The sequence below is a fragment of the Arachis hypogaea genome, chromosome 19 (assembly GCF_003086295.3).
Source record: "Arachis hypogaea cultivar Tifrunner chromosome 19, arahy.Tifrunner.gnm2.J5K5, whole genome shotgun sequence".
NCBI classification, from domain to species: Eukaryota; Viridiplantae; Streptophyta; class Magnoliopsida; order Fabales; family Fabaceae; genus Arachis; species Arachis hypogaea.
The window spans coordinates 30,649,717-30,670,905 of NC_092054.1; the positions used below are offsets into that span (position 1 = coordinate 30,649,717).

General features: G+C 32.7%; 2 protein-coding genes across 2 annotated transcripts; both read left to right on the forward strand.

The window, feature by feature from the left end:
• Window positions 1–9,886: 9,886 nt before the first annotated feature.
• LOC112776077 (protein AGENET DOMAIN (AGD)-CONTAINING P1) lies at window positions 9,887–13,112 on the forward strand. Its single transcript, XM_025820053.3, has 3 exons — window positions 9,887–10,642; window positions 11,352–11,954; window positions 12,834–13,112. The coding sequence occupies exons 1-3, from the start codon at window positions 10,127–10,129 to the stop codon at window positions 12,849–12,851; spliced, it is 1,137 nt and encodes a 378-aa protein (XP_025675838.1). The 5' UTR covers window positions 9,887–10,126; the 3' UTR covers window positions 12,852–13,112.
• A 4,233-nt stretch (window positions 13,113–17,345) lies between these two features.
• Window positions 17,346–19,128, forward strand: LOC112779225 (uncharacterized). The gene is made up of 4 exons (XM_025823476.3): window positions 17,346–17,809; window positions 17,928–18,141; window positions 18,241–18,318; window positions 18,562–19,128. Exons 2-4 carry the CDS (start codon window positions 17,938–17,940, stop codon window positions 18,793–18,795), a joined length of 516 nt encoding a protein of 171 aa, XP_025679261.1. The 5' UTR covers window positions 17,346–17,809; window positions 17,928–17,937; the 3' UTR covers window positions 18,796–19,128.
• Window positions 19,129–21,189: the final 2,061 nt, after the last annotated feature.

Below are 21,189 nucleotides of genomic sequence, written 5' to 3' on the forward strand. Positions count from 1 at the left end.
ACTAAAAACTATGCAAAAATAATGCCAAAAAGCGTATAAATTATCCGCTCATCATCTACCTTCCCAACAAGGTTGTAAGCTTCTATAACACCATTTTAAGACTCTTGGGCCTAGTTTTGGATATTTAAAATATGGGAAAGAATCTAAGGATTTTAAAGGATATTATTTGGAAAGATTAGAAAACGGAGGAGTAGGTTTCGGGTGTATTGAGGATGGTTTGACGTTATGTGAAGGATGATTAATATGAGTTGAAGAATGATGAACTATTGATGTTTGGAAACTGAAATGTGAATTGACTGTGGTTGAGATGAGTCGAGGACTCTGAATGGGATGATGGATCCATGTCTATTGAAAATGTTTTCTTAAAACCACTGAAGTACTGAATTGTATTGAGATTATGAGACGCTATGCGCTCGGCAGGGACGGTGGTTAATCCCACCTGTCGAGGTAGCGGCGGCGGCGTAAGGATGGTGGTTAATCCCGCTTACGTTGAGATGTGAGGTCTGAGGCAAGAGAATCCCGCTCGCATCCCTTCGGATCTATAGAGCGTGTAGGCGCAAAATCCTGGACAGTGATCCGAGCACTATATCTCGGGAGTTCCCATTGATGATTCCGAAGGGTGACATCTCCATGGAGATGTGTCGGGTTGGCAGTTGAACCGACAATGTGATATCACAGCCAGTAGGACAGGCATTCATCATATGAATTTTCTATCTGTTTGTATGCTTTGACTACTTGAAATGGCTTGCCTAATTGTATAACATGCTTATTTGCTATATGAATTACTTTCCTTATATGCTTTTACTTGTGATTTACTTGCCTTGTATATAATTGTGATTTCTACTAGGATTGAGGAGGTTCGGAAGGCGATGGTGATGGGATCGCATGGAGGATCGGTTGGGAAAGCCTGTGGGACAGCGGTGTTGGTTAGAATAGAAATTCCTAAGATAGACTACCCGGTTTTATTTATGTTAAGGTTTATATTATGCTTAACTATTTTAGTATTCCTTAAGTTTGAATCTTGTGAGGGATATGGAGCTTAGGATTGCCTTTGGCGTCCCGGGGTCTTATATCCTACATCATTGGGCACTGTTACCATACTGAGAACCTCCAGTTCTCATACCATATTTCTGTTGTGTTTTTCAGATGCAGGTCGCAACCCACCTCGGTGAGTTACCTGGTTGGTGACAGAAGTGGAGGATCCAGACACCTTTTGAGTCTTTTGATTTATTTTGTGTATACGTCTCTCACTTTTGTATTTTGCTTTGCCTAAAGGCTTGTATTGAGAGAACAAAACTTGTATAAGCTATTTTTACTGTCTGAATTCATGTATGGTCTGTATATGGCTAGCCGGCTTAAACTCCGCGAGCCATGGCTAGGTTCTTATGATATTATACTATTATATTTTGATATATCTTATTTATATCTTGTGTTTAAGTTAGTAGCTTCATTTATACGTCTTGGCGCTTTTGAAATCTGATTTTTGAGCTATATCTTTCATCGGGCTTCTAGATTATACTATTCCTTCTATATATATATTATGTATGAGCTTAGAATTGTTGTAATCTCTGATTAACCTTTGTTTTACAATGCGAGGTAAGGCTTAGGCTAATTAGGGTGTTACAGACACAGTGACGTTTTTAAATGCCTGCTGCTATCCGGCGAAGGAGATGGAGGACTGGAGGGACAGAAGGCTGAGACTCTTTGAGTGTGAAGGCTGAAGAGTGAAGTGAACTGAAGGAGAGAGTGAGAGGCGGACTGAGAGTGTGAGATGTGAGAAGGGAGGGAGAGCGGCGCATGTGAGGTGTGATTGAGTGAATTAAGGAGTGTTAGGGTTGGTTAGTGCAAGAGTATTTTAAAAATTTTAGTTTTTCATAATATTTTTTGTTTGATTTAGTTCATATTTTTCGTGTCAAAACCAAAAATCCAACAAAAAATTGTAAAATAGGCCGTGCAAATTCAAAAAACTTATCATCAAATATATTTAGTGAGTAAAATCAATCAACCAACAGCACAATCGACTGATCAGCAACAAAAATTAAATACTAGCAACAAATAATCATCCTAACCTTAAAATCAATAACTATTTCAACAAAATTCAGAAACATTAAACTCAAAAATTAAAAAAATGGCAACAACAGGCTAGCAGCATAACAAATCCATTTCAACAACATAATTTTAACAACACAAAATCAATGATTTACTTAATTTTAGATTCAAAAATCACTAATTATCATACATTTAAGATGATTATTTTAACAACTACCTGGATAGTTGTTTGATGATATCCTGCAACGATGACGGAAGAAGGGGCTACAAGGGTTGCTGTGAGGAGGAAGAGTGATTTAGGGTAAAAACTGTTTGTAATTTAGAATTTGGATGGCTATTTCTGAAATAATTGAATAAAGATTTTTGAATTTAGGATAATTTGTAAAGTGATTTTTATATTTTATTTTTATTGAACTAAATAACTAGTCTATTGTACGCATTGTCAAGATTTTTTATTGTCTTTCTAGCAGATTTGGAATTTGAAATTAAAAAAAAAAAAAGAGTAAGGAGACGTGGTTACTAACAAACTTGACTAGACTCTACACAAAATATTGTATAAAAAAGGTATTATTATTTAAATATTTAGTATGATTGGTAGTTTCGTTATTTAAAACGTGCTTCTAAGGATATTAGGTTTTTTTTTAATGATAAAAGAAGTCCAAGATCTAAAAAAATTGGAAAACACCAGCTATTCAACCTAATTAATGTTTTGAATATATTTTAAAATATAAAATAAAAATTTTATATATATATAAGTATGTAATCATTGATTTGGTAATTAATTTTTTATATATATACAAATTTTTTAAATAATATTAGTTAAAATTTAATTTCTTTTATATATTTGATTTGTCATTAAAATTTAAAAGTTGGATCTATTCAATATTAAGAATATTTAAATTTTATTTTCTTATTGCAAATTTGTTTTATTTTTTTTAATTATAATTATAATAATCTTAAAGATATTTGTTGAGAAAAAAGTGTTAATATTTAAATTACAAAAATACATCATATACTATTGAGTCTATCAATAGTATCATATATATAATTAATTATATTGTTAATATATTAGTGATCTTTCTTCACAAAAGAAAAAGTATTAAAAGGTGGACCAATTATTATGAAAATAAAATAGAAATATCTAAAAAAAAGTCAAAAATGTAAATATAATTGAACAAGATTTGAAAGAGGTGGAGATGACATAGAACAAAAGCCATCACATATCATCATTGTTTCTTTGGTTTTGAAGTGCAGCTATCTTATTTGGAGGCTTCTTAAATAAAGAAAGTATATTTTAAATTTTTTTAAAGGTAGAATATAATATTATTAATTGAAAGATTAAACAATAAATAGAGTTGGTCCAACATTGGACAGCATAATAAAAAATTAAAAGGGGCACTTCTACTTTATTTATTTTAAAACAAGCAAGATTAAGAATCTAATAATTACTTTATCAATGTAGCGTCTGTGTAGCAAATTCTTCTTCCATCTTATTTGTTATGGAGAAAATCTCAAAAAGAGAAAAGTTCTTTTCTTCGAATATCTTCATATTACGCACTTTTTAAATTTGCCAGAGGGTGAAAGCTACCTTTGCTATTTTTTTATCCTCCCTCTTCTCCCATCATCCTTCCACTCACATGCACTCACCATTTTCAAAATATGTCGTCATCCCCTGCCATTTTTTATGGTTGGATCCTTGCCAAACACCATACTTGTCTTGATTGAGAGCAAGAGGCCAAGCAGTAGGTCACCGATTCAGAAGAATTTGGGCATCTAGGGCATTGTGGCAGAACTGTTGGGAATTGGCGGTTGAAATTTCACCGCACTAGAAGACCATTGTGAAGAGCACGCCAGAAAAATTTTTTAGCTTTTGGAGGGCATTAGATCTTCCAAAGAGCTCACCACATTTATTTTTGTTGACAAATTTCTAGTAGCAATTCTGGTGGATCGTGGAGTATTCTAAAGGTATAGGTGTAATCAGATTGAACAGAGTACTGTCCAGTTCGCTTGCTGGCCAGGTTAGCAAATCTTTCTCTATACTTATTAGAGTTTGTAGAATAATTCGTGCAATATCTGCTAAAATGTTGCTTCTATAATATCTCTTCGTCATTGTTTGTTATGGTCTATTAGCTATGAAACCCATTCAATTTGGTTGTTGAAAGTAGTATTACTGTGAATTGAGTTAGGATCAACCTGTTTTAACCATCTATCCTCAAAGATTCTGATTTTTTCACCTCATCCTATCCTCTATAGACAATCTTCTTCGAAAATTTTTCGCCCTTCTAAAACACTGCACCACCTTTCATGAAGGATTGTATCCTATCTCTACCCTTAAAAAGGAAGTGTATCTAAAGTATATGCTTTTTAGCACTTTGCCAAATAGAGAGTGAGGTCAAGAGATGATTCTCCAGCTTTGTTTTTCTAGCAGAACTAGATTAAAGGCTTTTAAATCTTTGAAATTCGATTCTCCTTGAGTTTGAGATCTACAGATTATATCTCAACTAATTTAGTGTTGTCTTCTTTCATTCTCCTTTTGTCCCCACCAGAATCTCATTATCATATTGTATTTTCTCTATAAGAGTCTCAAGCACCTTGAAACACCACAATGTATATATCAAAATGGCAGTGGCTACGGCTTTAATCAATGTTTCTCTGCCACTGGCTGATAAGAGGGATTTTTTTCAATGCTATAATTTCTTCGCCACCTGATCCTTAATATAATTGAAGGTTGCCTTTTTCGATCTCTGTATCACTAAGGGTAAACTTAAGTATTTATCTTGGTTCTCAACATGAGAAATATTGAGAATATCAGATAAAGTATCTCAAATTTCAGGAATGGTATTTTTGCTGAAAAATAAGGATGACTTTTGTAGATTAACCACTTGTCCACTTATCTCACTATAAGATTGTAAAATTTTGGCTATGTTAGCACATACCTGGGGTGTTGTCTTACTGAATATAATTGAGTCATCTGCAAAAAATAGATGAGTAATATAAGGACATTTGTAATTTAAACATATTCTAGTGATCTCATTCCTCTGTTCTCCTCTGTGGAGCAGATGGGAGAGTTCATCTGCACAAAATAGGAATAGATAGGAGAAAGTGGGTCGCCTTATTGCAATCCCCTACATGGCTTAAAGTAACCATGAGGTTGTCCTTCTACAACAATAGAGTAGGAAACGGTCGTTACACATTCCTTTATCCACTCCACCTACCTTCTACAAAATTCTAATTTCTCCATAATAGCCCAAACAAATTACCTGTTCGTAAACTTTGCTCATATCTACTTTGTACTTTCAATGCTAGTTCTTCATTCCCAAACCTCTTATTCTTCAAAAAGTTCTTAAATTCGTGATCAATCAATACATTATCACCAATAGTCACATGACACTCTCATTTAAGAGAAAATATTTTCTTCCAAAATTAATAAACTTCATTCTTACATTATCTTATCTACCTCTCTCTCCTTCTCTATTTCTTTCTACCCTTCTCACTCTATGTATAACTTATAATTTATATTTTATATTACTAATTTGACAAACCAACATATATTATGAGATATTCTTTCATTATAATTAAAATAAACTTTTTTCCTCTAAATTAACAAACTCCACTCTTCTTCTTCTTTATTTTTCTCTTTGTTTTCTCTTTCAGTTTCTATTTCTCTCTACAAAAAATAAAATTAATAAAATAATATAATTTAAATAAATTCATAAAATTATAAAGAATACATTAAATTTATAATTAAATATTATTAAAAAATAATTTCGTAATATTATTCACATAAAAAATTATTATTATCATTTGCATATTTTTATTAAATTTTAAATTTTCACCGCTTATCTTTTTAATTTATATTTTTACTTCTCTTTATTTAAATATTTATTTTATATAATTTGGAAAAAATACTAATGTTGTGATTAATAATTAGAATCAGGATTCAACTATTTTTTTTTTAAAATTGAGTTAATTTTTTAATTATCAATAAAATTTTTTTATACTAATTTGATTATATTTTTATATAGATAAAGAGAAAAATATTATTTTTAAATAACAAACATAAAAATTAATTATTTTTATTTGTGCAATAGACTTAACACCTAATCAAATATACAAGTATACACATTAAATTCTTTTAAATTTTAGATAATGAATGTTAAAATTAATTATTAGTAAAATATTAAACTCTTTCACATGAAAATAATAACTAAAAAAATATTATTTAATTTTTTATTCTATGAAAATTCTTATCTTCTTAGTCGACGGAAACTTTTGTCCCTTACGACATTTTTATAAAAATAGTTTGATTTTATAAATTTTTTGTGTCATAATCTATCAGATTTTTTATTTAAATTAAATAAATATAAAAATTACGAAAATGCTTAAAATATAAAGTAATTACCTAAATGCACAAAGTATCACATCTCAGATACTGAGGAGTGAATTCAAAAGTAAGTATATCTCAGGTGTTGAGTACCTGTCATGTGACACAACGACGAATGGCGTATCTAAGGTGCACCCGAGATACGTGTTAAACGAGAAAATAGAGATTGAGTGTCCAAGATACGTATAAATGCTTATTAGGGGCTCAGTATCTGAGATACGTGTATATTCGCGATAGAGACATCAATAGACTAAATACGACTTGGCACATAGCTGGAAGCTTTGAATTTTGGGGTTAGTTTTTTTTCCTCTTTTATGTTCAGTAAATAATTAGTTAAGGTGTTTAGGTTTTATTAGTTTAGTTACTGCGCTAGGTATTTTGAGTAGGGTAAGTTAGAAGTTCTATATTAACTTAGATGAGTACGGGGAGACTCTGCCATTTGACTTATAACTCATTAGCATAGCTAAGCATATATTAATATATTAGTTAAATTAAATAAATACATTATTTAAATAAAATATTTGTTCGATCAGATTTTTTTGCTAAAACTTATGGTTGTATTGAAGTTATCTAGAACCAGTTAGGTTAGAATAGGGTAACATGAATGATTTATTTTTTAAATCTTGCTTGATTGTCTTTTTTTACCTAATACTATGAATATTAGCAATAAAAATTATATTGTATGGAATATAAAATTTTATTAATGATATTTATCTACTAGATTTACAATATTTAATAATTATTAAACATAATTAATGGTTCACACGAGATTAATATGCGAGAGTAAATATTTCGACTATTGCAGAGTTCTTCGGTTACTGTTGCTACACCGTGTGACCATGGGTCTCCCCCCGCTGGATAGCCTATTGCCTTATATCAAGGAGGAAAGATTTGGACATGCAACAGAGTTGAGAAATTTCATGTTTGACAATTCTTTGATCTCTGCATTTGTCAAATAGTGGAGGCTTGAGACCCACAACTTTCACTTTTCATGGGGTGAGATCAGCATTACACTTCAAGATGTTGCCTACTATCTTGGTCTATGCATTGAGGGTGAGCCAATTGTGGGTTGTACCAGAGACTTTCAGAAATATCATGGACACCCCACGTGGGAGTGGATTGAGGATTTACTTGGTGCTAAGCCGCCAACACAGCCAAAGGGAAGGAAGCAGGTTTTTGGTTTGAGGATGACCTGGCTGAGAAACATGGTTTCACACATTTCAATTGGGACAGATCCGGATACACTGCTAAGTACGCCAGGTGCTACTTGATGATGCTTATCGGAGGATTTTTTCATGGACAAGTTTGCTACACTTGTTTTTTTGAGATGGCTACTGTTGCTGGTGGATTTTCATCGTTGCAGCCAGTGTCTTGAAGTCTGCACTATTGATACACACATACCACTCACTTTGTACCGCTGCTGAGCGTGATGTGCGACATTGCGGGAATGTAAGGAGAAAATGCCCAAAAGCCCTTATCAAACTGATTCTAATCTCCATCAACCATGCCCCCGTCATAATAAGGAACAACAACGCAATTGTGAATCGTACCTATAGGAGATATTCCTGCAAAAAGGCTGGGTATCTTGTTGTAAGATTCTTTTCAGTCACCATAAATCTGAGCAATCGTTTTCTGCTTCGCCATCCACACGTTTCGATACGATGGCTTGATATGGTAACTCTAGTGCACCGCACTTTGCAATATTGGGATAGACACAGACGGATCAATCTTTATTATAGGTAGGATGACCTTGCAAATCAAACTACTATCCAACTGAGCATGGCCCTGAGACATAGTTGGTGCCAAACAGGTGTGTGCTCCACTGAACCTACGCACCTTCCTACAAAATTACTCGTGCAAGTCAACATTCAGTACAATACATAATTAATATAATAGCCTTTAATTTCATCAAAACTTATACGTAAAATGTACTAGTAATTCAAGTTCTAACGTAGTGCCACACAAAGACTCTATAGACAATCTTTGGTGAATTACTTGCAACGATAATGATATTTAAACCTATCCGACTTCAAAATTCTGTATTTCACATTCCTTCGAATACTGTAGTTCTTCACCGTCATCAGAACAGCATCACGGTTCCTGAACCTATGGCCAACCCAGAATTTCAACCCAATATCGGTATTGTAATCTTCCCCTTAGCTGGCATTGAAAGGATTGTCTAGTTGCATTGCATCCAAATTCAAAGTGTGATAATGACTTAGAACTTCTGATAATTGAGGAATGGACAAAGGATCGGAGGAGGCAGGAGAAGCCGAGCACCATGCTGGTGGGAGTCTTCGGCACATACTTATCAGAGGAAGAAGTCTCATTGGATGACCCAGACCCGGCAACATAATCTGAATCATCCTCGCTGTCGTCTTCTTCGGCACTATCACGAGGCTGGGCGTAGTGGATCGGTCTTGCATGCAGCGGGACTCCTTTGGGACTCAAACAAGATAGCCCACCTCCAACAACCACGTTACGAATTGCAGCATACCACTCCATAACATATTGTGGCATTAGCCTTGTATGTACGTAGAACATTACCCTCACATGCTGATCTCCTTCAATCCAAAATAACCTGTTGGTGAATCTACCGCTCAGAGGGGCATGCAAAAATTTATATGCAACTTGCTCAACCTTCTTGCTACTTATTTCCCAATGTTGCTCAGCATAACCGTCTTTAACGCATGTAGGGTATCAACACGCTTAGTGCGCAACATCATAGTTGAATTAGACTAAAATATCACTTTTTCATCACTGTTTTTTACTATCGCATTGGAATAAATTACAACAAAAAAGAACAGATTATTTTTCATGAGAACAAAACAGAAAGAAGAGAAAAAAAAGTGTGAATTGTGAATTGTGATGGTATAGTTGATGATGGAAGGATATATATATATATATATATATATATATATATATATATATATATATATATATATATAGTTTTTCTCCAACAACCTTAAGGTGCAGAGACACTTACACCATAATATACATATTTCAGGTGTTGAGACCTATATTACACGTTTGAGTGTATCTCGGATGTTGAGACCATACTCAGTATTTTACATGTATCTCATATGCTTAGTATTCATTCTTCTACTTAACACGTATTTCAGGTACACCCTAGATACGTCATTCGTCGTTGTGTCACAGGATGCGTATTCAACACTCGAGATCTATTTATTTTTTAATTCACTCCTCAATATTCGAGATGTGAGACTTTGTGCATTTAAGTAATTACTTTATATTTAAAAAATTTATGTAATTTTTATATTTAATTTAAATAAAAAATTATAATTTATAATATTATGATAAAATCAATAAAATTTTAAAAAATTTATATTTTCGTAATATTATTAAGAATAAAAATACTAAATAGTTTATATGTCTTAAAAAGATAACTATCCGGAACATTAATAAGTAATGCCTTTTTAAAGGAAAAAAACCAAAAGAAAACAATAATAACAAAAACGAAAATTGAAGGGGAGATTTATTTCCTTTCCCTTCTTAACATTCCCGCCAAACACACTTTTCCATTTTCTAACACTTCATTAGCTTTTCCCGTTCTTTAATATCCGTTACAAACCCTTCTCTCTCTCTCTCTCTCAACTCTCAAGCACACTCAGTCTCTCACAGTAACATAGATAGTGTTATCGAAATTCGAAACCCTAACAAACCAAGAAAGTCATGGCTCCCAAATCCAAATCCAAATCCAAAGCCAAAGCCAAAACCCCAAAACCCTCTCCTTCCTCCTCCTCCAAGTCCTCCTCCTCATCCTCCATCTTCAAACCTGGCACGAGAGTCGAGGTCAGCTCCGATGACGACGGATTCCGTGGTTCTTGGTTCTCCGGCACCGTCATCCGCCGCGCTGGTGCGGACAAATTCACGGTCGAGTACGACAACCTCTTGGCCGACGAGCGGGGCAAAAAGAAGCTGAGGGAGCAGCTCGGCTTCCACCAGCTTCGGCCGCTTCCTCCGGAGGAGGCCGGCGTCGAATTCAAGTTCGGCGATGAGGTTGACGCGTTCCACAACGACGGTTGGTGGGAGGGGAGTATCACGCAGGAGCTGGAGAATGGTATGTTCGCTGTTTATTTCAGAGGGTCGAAGGAGCAGATCGAGTTTACCGCGGACCAGCTGAGGAAACATCGCGAGTGGATGAATGAGAAGTGGGTTCCGCCGTTTGCGCAGCAAGAACAAGAAGAGGTGTGGTTGAATTTGGTTTATGTTTTATTGTAAACTTGTAATTGCTTCTGTTGGTGTCTATCAAGTGTTTAACCCTTTTTTGTTTATTTATACGAGAGGGGATTAAATAAGCGATGTGGTTTTAAATTGCAATCAATCATGATAGGCGAACCATCGGAAAAATCGTTATAGATTGTATGGTGATTTATCTAACATTATGACTTATAAGTAGTTAATCATAACAGTTTCTGTAAACCTGTTAAGAGAATAAATTAAAGCAGGAACAAGTATAAGTTGGAGAGAAGAGAGAGATAGATAGATAAGGAAAAGTAATGTCAAGAAGTGGTCTCAAGAAAGAATGTAAAAGAAGTATATCTCGATTGCCATTATGAAAATTTGCAAGAATATGCCACTGATGCAGTTGCAGTTTGTTGCTGCAATGCGATGTGGATGGTGCTGCTGTGCTGTAAATGCAATGATTGTGCTTGTGGATCACAATTTGAATCCTTATGGAAAATTTACTTTTACTTTTAAAATCTTCCTTATTTTCTTTGTCAAAATTCTAAAATGGGGGTGACTATTTGATGCTTTAACTTTTAATAATATTGATTGTATTAGGGAGAGGGATCTAGGAATGTGAGTTTAGTTTATTATTCTTGGTCAAGTTGGGATAGTTGTCTTGTGAATGAGTGGATGATATTGTTAATTCTTGAGAATAATGTGGATGCAGAATATGGTGTCAGACCCAAATGCAAAGTCTGATAAAACTGTGAAAGGGAAAGAAGTGGTGGCGACACCAAATGTGACGTCTGATGATAAAGATGTGAAAGGGAAGGGAGTGATGTTGACACCAAATGTGTCATCTGATGATGAAGGGAAGAAAGTGGTGTTGACACCAAATATAAAGTCTGATGAAACTGCAGAAGAGTTCAATTTTTGTGAAGGGATGCTGGTTGAGGTAAGCAATGATGAGGAAGGTTTCCAAGGAGCTTGGTTTTCTGCCACTGTTGTTGAAGTAATTGGAGACGATAGGTTCCTTATAGAGTACAAGACCCTGCTGGACGATAATTCGAATCTTTTGAGAGAGGAGGCTGATAAGTGGCACATAAGGCCCCCTCCCCCAGCAACTTCTGAGAACATTAAATTCAGTTATCTTGAAGAAGTGGATGCTATGTACAACGATGGATGGTGGGTTGGTGTAATTTCCAAAGTTCTTGGCGACTCAAAGTACGTAGTTTACTTCAGGAGCTCCAATGAAGAAATAGAGTTTCCGAACTCCCAGTTGAGGCCACATCTGGACTGGATTGGCGGCAAGTGGGTCTTGGCTTCTGAGGTATGGCTGCAACCTATCCTTAGATAATTGACATTGCTATAAGTTCTGCACTATGATGCTGTGCTTCCTTGATGCTTTCAATGTCAATAAGAAAATAAACTTAATGTCATAAAGACGAATAGGTTGTGTTAGATGAGTAGACACACTAGATAAATAATATTAGGAATCAATGCATTAAATAGAGAAAATTGGTATAGCACCTATTTTGGAAAAGATTGGAAAACTTTGCTGCAGATAGTCAGGGCATGCGTGGAGAAAGTTTGCAAAAAATCCAAGGAAAAAATACTCTGATGGAGAGTAGTCTAATTGCAGGGATATAGAATCTAGAGTTAGGTGGTTTGGATATGTGAAAAGGGTCCTATAAGTCGTATTCAAGGCAATAAAGAGAGTGAGTAAACTATTTTTTACTGTAAAAGATTTGAGACAATTTTAAACATGAAAGATGTAAATTAATTCGTTATCCATCAAAGATTGGGTTAGTTTGGCAAAACTACTCAATGTGGGTAAGCTTGTTGGGTAGCCCTGTCTAATCAATTCTTTGATGGGTATCAAGTTAGTTTATATCTTTTATGGCTAGAATTGTTAGCGCTCAGGTTTTTCATGGTAAAAATGGTAGTTTACTCAAAAAGAATAGATACAATGCAATATGGTTCCATACATGTGAAGAAGGCTTATTACTTTCTCTGATCGCAGTAATTTCTCTTCACTCTATTAGCATATGCTGATTTTGTTAGTAATAGATTATTAACATTGTAGATCAATATTTGATATTGACATGATAGTTCATCAAAGATGATTAAAGTGACCTGTCAAACTTACTAAAGAGTTTTAAGCCTTGAAGTTTTTGACATATCTCTTTGGATCCAAACTTATTTGCAGGCGTTGAACTTGTTGTGAACGCAGATGATATCAAGATAGGGACAGAAAACTACCTTAAAGTGAGTCACTCATAAGGGTTCATACCTCATTACAACTAGTCATGTTAATAAAATTTGGACTTCTCTTGCCAGATATGCTGATGACAAGTATAGGTTTCCAATCATGTAGTATTTACTGTTGATGAATGCAGCGACAATAACTCATGCTTCTAAGCAATTTTCATAGCTAAGTGGTTTAGGAATTTTCATGATCCTGGAATGGTGTTAATTTCTTTTGTGATTTCTTACCTCTTACAAATATCGTTTTTCATTTTGACTAGATGAAAAAAGCAAGCGGCAGGGGAAAAAAAGGATAATAATTTTATTGCCGACAAAAATGCACTCAAATTTTGTTATCAACAAAAAAACCTTTAAATAATTTTAAAATGTGATAAAAATATCTAACATTAAATATGTATTCTCAAAAAAGTTTAGAAATTGAATTTTGATGTTTTTTTGCAAGTATGATTAGAAAAATTAGATATTTTTGTTTTTAAAATTTAGTGATTTTTTTGTGATTTTTTTGTCAATAATTAATAATATTTTAAAAAATAAAAAATATAGAGATCAATTTTTTATTATTTTTTAAATAGTTATCTAAATATTTTTATAAAATTTTGAATCAAATACAAAAGTAGTTTGTCACTTATAAAAAAAATAATATTTTTTTTGGTCATTTTTGTTGCGGTTTAAAATTATTTGAGGGTCATTGATAACAAAATTCGAGTATTTTTTTAATGAGACAAAATTATTTGAGTGTCTTTTTTGTGGGTTGTCCGAAAAAAAATGAGTCCAATCTGTTGCTTTCATGCTACTTTTTCATGTTGTATGTGTAAAAATGAGCATGGCTCTCAAAATTACAAGTTTAAAGGTTTTTAAAGTTTAATTGTTGTTTATTGGGGTTGAATTGAATATAATAAAATAATATATATAATTTTTATTTATTAAAAAAACACCAATTCAATGTTTTTTTTTTATTTTTTTTTCAATTGATGGTATCAAGTATAATTTTTATTATAGAAAAAAAAAACTGAAAATCTATTAAGAAGTCGTTTGGTTTGTTTCTGTTCTCATTTCTTACTAATAGCATTGATATTCTTTATTGCATGTCCTTGGAAAATTTTTTTGAAGGTTTTTTATTTGGTTTTCAATAATACTATCTTTTAAAGTTTATCCTTTTTTTAAGGTTTTTATTTGGTTTTTAATAATACTATGTCCTTTAAAGTTTATCCTTTAATCAACCTTTAAATTTAATTACTTTGTTATAATATTTTTTAAATTTTTATTTAATCATATTTTCTAAATTTTAGGAACCACTAATACTAATGTTTGTCGCTGTGTTTTAGTTTTCTGTATTATTATGTGGTTTATGATTGCGATTCTTTATTCTTTTGATAAGGTAAATAATCCTTCATTACAACTTTAGTTTTTTTCCTTCATTTAGTATTTTTGTTTTTTTTTTTTAACTTTTTGTTATTTATGAAAGTTTGACATTTCTTATTCACAAAATAAGCAACTTCAATTATTTTATTTCTTAGTTTCATGAAGAATGTGTACCATCATAGCCATTAGTAGAAGTTGATATTCAACGTTATATTAACATGGTAAAGTATTAAATTGGTCCTTTACGTTTGGGTATAATCATGTTTTAGTCTTTAAAGTTTAAAGTATCCTATTTGAATCTAAAAAAGTTTCATTTAGCTCCAATGTAGTCCCATTCTGAGGTCAAAGTTAAATAATTAACGAAATGTCCTACATGACAGTAGTATAAAAACAAGGTCGATAATTTGAAAAACAAGTACAAGCTCTCAAGGCACAAAATCAACCGTGTATATATCAATGTATTGATGTATCCACGGTTGATTTTGTGTCTCTAGAGCTTTTACTTGTTCTCCAAATTATCGACTTTGTTCTTGTACTGCTGTCATATAGAACATTCTATTAATTATTTAACTTTGACCTCACGGTGGGATTACATTGAAGGTAAATGAAATTTTTTTGGATTCAAATAAGACACTTTAAATCTTAAGGAATAAAACAGGATTATGCCCAAACGTAGAGGACCAATTTAATACTTTACCCATATTAACATTTCAAAACGTTGATGGTATGCGTTTCTTTATTTCAATTTTGTTTGTGTTTTCTTATTATTTTATATAATATTCAAAATACATCTAAAATAATAAGACAATATATAAAATATTTTGGTACATATCTAAAATTCGTTTAAATTTGTGTTTATATTTTTTTTATATAAATAATTTTTTAACACATCAAAAATAATAAAAGAATGTATAAAATACTTTTAGTATACATCTGAAATTGATCAAATTTGTGCTCATATTTTCTTAACATAAATATTTTTTTGAACACAAATAATAACAAAAAATTGATTCTCTTTTGCTACTTTAGTTTTAGAACAGCTCAATATATATAGCACTTCTTCTACAGTGAAATTTAGAAATGAGATTGTTAAACAAGTTTTTAGAGCCATGCATACAAAACTAATAAAATAAAAATATCTGTATACTCAAAGAAAAAGAAAACATTGTTTGTCATAAAGCAAACGTGATCGTCACTACTGTTAGGCCAATGTTCAACAATGTTATTGTATACATTAATAAATACATCTAAAATTATAAAATTATATACTAAATAATTTCTTAACACATTCGAAATTCATCCAAAAATAATTGTGTTTATTATTCTTGTTAATTAGAATAAAAAAATCATATATACCGGTGTTAAAATAAAAAAAATGATTTTGATAATATTATTTTAATTTTAATTTGGTTAGAGTTTAATTTTGGTTTGTTATTTTTGTTTTATTTTGTATAAATTTAAATATTCTGACTTTAAGGAGATATAATTTTAAATTTTAAATATATAAGAGAAGATTTGAGATATAATATCTAAAAATAATTATTACAATAAATAATAGCTGATTAAAGAATGAATTATAATGGATATCTAGTTGTATCGTTTTGTTTTTGTTTGTTATTCATTTAGGCCCAATTTGGTAAATTTTTTAAATGGGCTCTTTTGAAAAAGGAGCTTAAAATATAAAGACTTTTATTAAGGGTAGCTTATAAATAAGTTATTTTGTATTTGAATTTTTAGTTATAGAAGTATTTATTTTAAAGTTATAGCGTTTAATTAAATAACTCAAAAAATACATTTTTTTATACAAAGAGAATGAATATTAAAATAATGATGATAACAAATACCTTTTTAATATTAAATGTTGATTTTACATAACTTAATCATTGAGATTTTATACCATACACAATGTTAAATACAAATTTAATAATAAAAATAGAGTGATAGAATGATAATAAAATTTTTTTTAGAAAGAACATATGCAACAATATTATGTGAAAAATTGAAAATAGTGGTGGAGAATCAATACAGCAGATGAAACATTGTGTAAAAATAATAATAGAAGGCTAATACTTATAATAGATAAAATATTACGTAAAAATAATGGTGAAAGACTAATATTTTTAATAGAAACATAAAATATTTTTCATAGAGCTTAAGAATAAAAGTAGTACAATAGTTTCTTTTATTTCAAAGTTATTTTTTTAATAAAAATGATAAAATAACTTAAAAAATTATATTTTTTTATTTTTTCAAAAATTTTTAAATAATTTTTTAAAAAATTAAAAATATTTTTTAAAAATAAAAACAAACATACATAATATAACTTTTCATCATTTAAAAGTTTTAAAAAAAAAAAAAAAAACAAAAACAAAAAATAGCTCTTACTATTTGCCAAACGGCTCTTAATATTTTTCTTTTCCTAATCTATATATAGACTTCGGCTATTACTTTCTAATCAAATTAGCCACATTAATGAGTCTACTAGTTAGGGGTGTTTATGAGTTGGGTGAAAACTAAACCGTTAACATTACTTTTTTGTAGGTTAGCATGTAAATATATTCAAAATTTCAAAATTCCAACAATTATTTGATATGGTAAAATTCACTTAAAAAAATATAATAAGAACCAATCCTTTTCTAAAATTAAAGCATAACCACAATCAATACTAATATTGTCTAATAACACCAAATATCTAAATCAATACAAATAACATAATATTATGCATTAGTCTAAAGTCTTATATATTTTAAACATAAAACATTAACTTATAGTCTTATAATAACTAATAAAACAAAATATTAAAACTTATAATACTTAAATTTCACATAAAAATAGTCATTATCCATCACTAATAATACAAAATATTAATTGTGTATGATGATCGGACCACCGGACCGAGTTCGAACGATTCGAACTATGACCCGGACCCGACAAAAAATAATGACCAAATATATTTTTAAAACCTTTACTCGATCTTAGATATTTTTAGTAAGCTCAAGTCTTTTGAGCTTTTCAAATATGCACAATAAATTATTTATGAATATGACCCATATATGGGTTTAATAATAATAATAATTATTATTTTATATTTACCACACATATTTTTAAAATTCAATAAAACCCTAATTTCTTTTCCTGTAAACTCACTACACTCCCCTCTTTATCCACAGGGCCACCACCACGTACTCCACTCTTCTCTGATCTTCGACGTCGCCGTTGCCGTCGCTGTCACCGTCCAGCCCAGCACTCGCTACCAATCTCCGCCCATCTCCCGACATCGTTCTTAGCCTCTCTCTCCTCGTCGTTCATTCGCAGTATCCCTCTTCTCTCTTCGAGTCGTTCGTTATCAGCCTTAGTGCGCCATCGTTCTCTCTGCCGTCGTCGTGGCACCCGCGGGCGTCGTCGTTCTCACTCCTCAGCGGCGTCATCCTTAGCAGGCATCGAGCTGTGGCATGGATCTCAGCGAGTTGAGCGTCGACGTCAGCGCCGTGGTGCTCCGCTCCCCTCCCCCCTTTATCCTCCACTTCCAGAGTTCCAATGGAGTCTCAGCCTCAAGTATAAATTTTCTTCATTGATTTCATTTTTTTTGTTTCTTTTATGTTCTTGTTGTATGAATCTGCTTCATTGATTTCATTTTTTTTTATTCCTTCTATGTTATTTGGAACCTTCCCAGTGGCACCAAAATGGTGTTGCCACTTAATGATTGGAAACAACCAGTTGGTGAGGCAGCTAGCCTCTTAGGACAAGCTCTTGGACAATTGGGTGCCAATTTCGCTCCTGATCTCCATTTCAATCCTTGTGAATTTGAAGCATTGATTAGAGTGGTTCCAGATGCTGCAAGGGAATCTCATGATCAGTTATACATTGCTATGGATATTTCTCTAAAGGTACTTTAGTTTTTGCTTGAATTCTGTTCATTAAGATGTTGTTCCTGGTTGAATTCATTTTGATGCTTAATTAAAAGCTTTTGCTGATACAATCCATAGGTTCATGCAGGAATAAGTGACCATGAAAACATGAGAATATGTTCCACATTGAAGCATGAAAAGTTGTCAGCTAAAACTGTGAGACATCTTAGTAGGAAAACTTAACTTATTGCTTGAGATTAGTTTACTTGTCAAGCAGATCAAGTCCTGGTGCAGAAGTTAAAATTCATTTCACTTCCTGTAAAGTATTAGATGTACCTCTCTACTGTTAAGGATGCCAAATTCTTCTATTTGCATCAAAAAATAAATGTGAATATGTTTTATTCAAAATCTAAACTAGTGATTTTGATGTCTTGTGTTTTTTTCTGGCTATGCTTGCAGAAAACTTCAATAAGAAATGCATATGCAATGGGAAAGGTGAGGATGGTAGCTTCTGAGTTTGAAATTGTAACTAGAGTAGTGAAAAACCGGAATGCCTCTGGGTGCGCAGAGTCCAATGGATTTGTGCTCTGGCAGATGAAACAAAAATGGGCATTCTATGGTAACTCTTTTCAGGTTTGGGGAGATGGCTATGAGCCATACCAAAACAAAAATGGAAGACGCATGGACAATTGAAGAGGTTGCATTCAATGTCCCAGGTAGATTTGAGGACAGGTTCTGTCAGTTAAGCATTGGAGAAATTTCATAATTGCAGTGTTGATAATATGATCTGGAAGATGAAAATCTAACAATGCGGTTAGAAACATCATCAATTCAGACCAATTATTAATAGCAGTCACTAGTTTTTTTTACTATTAACGTCTAGAATTTGATGTACCCATCATATCTTTTCTAATATATATGAATTTCGTTTGTATTTTGATGCTGTTTGTTATTACTTCTCAACAAATGAAATGTACACACTCCATTGATTGTCTATTCAAGAAGTTTATGCATTGTTCACAATAATCATAAATGACTTGCTTACAAGCCCATATGGTATTAGCATATTACCGGAATCTTTGTTTAGTTACTTTTATAGAAAGATGAAACTACAGAAAATTGAAAACTCTCAATTGGACATGCATGCATTTTTAATAATATAATTACGAAAAATGAAATTATGCACATTGTAACGTGCATAAGAATTAAGACTAAGATGAGATACTCATACATCTTGTGATATAATAAGTTCTTAGTCTCTGGAATTTAGGAAGTGTACAGCATATATTTTATATTTATCTATTTGGCCATGACTACTGCATGTGTAGAAGCTTCTCTTTTTTTCCCATGGTCATGGTCAAAATAAGCAAAGCACTGGAAAACAGGGAACTAATGAAGGAATAATACTTTAATGGAGTGAATGGAAGCCAGAGAGAATTATAATGAAGAACATCATTTTCAAAATTTTTAGCTGTTATTTTCAATATCTTATGACAAATTTGGTTGTAGACAATAATGAAGAATCAAATTTTGTGTAAAAGGGTGTTGTTTCTTTTTAGTGATTACTGAGGTAGAAGATGTCTTAAGGGAACTGGGAATTGATAATCCATTGAAGTGTTAAACCAATAAGGGACTAAATAGGCATCTTGATTTTGAAAACCAACAATTTCAATATCTTGGTTATCTTTGTATCGGTGATATAACTAATATTATTTGCAAAGTGTAGAACTACTATGACCATGAATAAAAAGGCATTTCTTTTTTAATGAAGTGTGATGAGCGGATAATTTATACGCTTTTTGACATTGTTTTTAGTATGTTTTTAGTAGGATCTAGTTACTTTTAGGGATGTTTTCATTAGTTTTTATGTTAAATTCACATTTCTAGACTTTACTATGAGTTTGTGTGTTTTTCTGTGATTTCAGGTATTTTCTGGCTGAAATTAAGGGACTTGAGCAAAAATCAGATTCAGAGGTTGAAGAAGGACTGCTGATGCTGTTGGATTCTGACCTCCCTGCACTCAAAGTGGATTTTCTGGAGCTACAGAACTCGAAATGGTGCGCTTCCAATTGCGTTAGAAAGTAGACATCCAGGGCTTTCCAGCAATATATAATAGTCCATACTTTGGCCAAGAATAGACGACGTAAACTGGCGTTCAACGCCAGCTCTCTGACCAAATCTGGCGTCCAGCGCCAGAAAAGGATCCAAAACCAGAGTTGAACGCCCAAACTGGCACAAATACTGGCGTTCAACTCCACAAATGGCCTCTGTACGTGCAACACTTAGGCTCAGCCCAAACACACACCAAGTGGGCCCCGGAAGTGGATTTATTCATCAATTACTTACTCATGTAAACCCTAGTGACTAGTTTATTATAAATAGGACCTCTTACTATTGTATTAGACATCTTTTTGACCATCTTTAGATCCTGGATTGTATTTTGATCCTGTGATCACGCTTTAGGGGGCTGGCCATCTCGGCCATGCCTGGACCTTCACTTATGTATTTTCAACGGTAGAGTTTCTACACTCCATAGATTAAGGTGTGGAGCTCTGCTGTTCCTCAAAGATTAATGCAAAGTACTACTGTTTTCTATTCAATTCTTCTTATTTCGCTTCTAAAATATCCATTCGCACTCAAGAACGTGATGAAGGTGATGATTATGTGTGACGCTCATCACCATTCTCCCCTATGAACGCGTGCCTGACAAACACTTCTGTTCTACATGAATTAAGCTAGAATGAGTATCTCTTAGATCTCCCAACCAGAATCTTCGTGGCGTAAGCTAGAATGATGGCGGCATTCAAGAGAATCCGGAAAGTCTAAACCTTGTCTGTGGTATTCCGAGTAGGATTCAATGATTGAATGACTGTGACGAGCTCCTAACTCACGATTGCAGGGCGTTAGTGACAGACGCAAAAGGATAGTAAATCCTATTCCAGCATGATCGAGAACCGACAGATGAATAGCCGTGCCGTGACAGGGTGCGTGAGCATATTATTCACTGAGAGGATAAGATGAAGCCATTGACAAGGGTGATGCCTCCAGACGATTAGCCGTGCCGTGACAGGGCATTGGATCATTTTT

What these genes read in the sequence shown, in the direction of transcription:
- LOC112779225 (XM_025823476.3), top strand. Translation starts at nt 17,938, where the DNA reads ATGGTGTTGCCACTTAATGATTGGAAACAACCAGTTGGTGAGGCAGCT. An exon ending in CTATGGATATTTCTCTAAAG is followed by an intron (nt 18,142 to 18,240) that starts GTACTTTAGTTT and finishes TACAATCCATAG; the next exon opens with GTTCATGCAGGAATAAGTGA. An exon ending in AAAAGTTGTCAGCTAAAACT is followed by an intron (nt 18,319 to 18,561) that starts GTGAGACATCTT and finishes CTATGCTTGCAG; the next exon opens with AAAACTTCAATAAGAAATGC.
- LOC112776077 (XM_025820053.3), top strand. Translation starts at nt 10,127, where the DNA reads ATGGCTCCCAAATCCAAATCCAAATCCAAAGCCAAAGCCAAAACCCCA. An exon ending in CGCAGCAAGAACAAGAAGAG is followed by an intron (nt 10,643 to 11,351) that starts GTGTGGTTGAAT and finishes ATGTGGATGCAG; the next exon opens with AATATGGTGTCAGACCCAAA.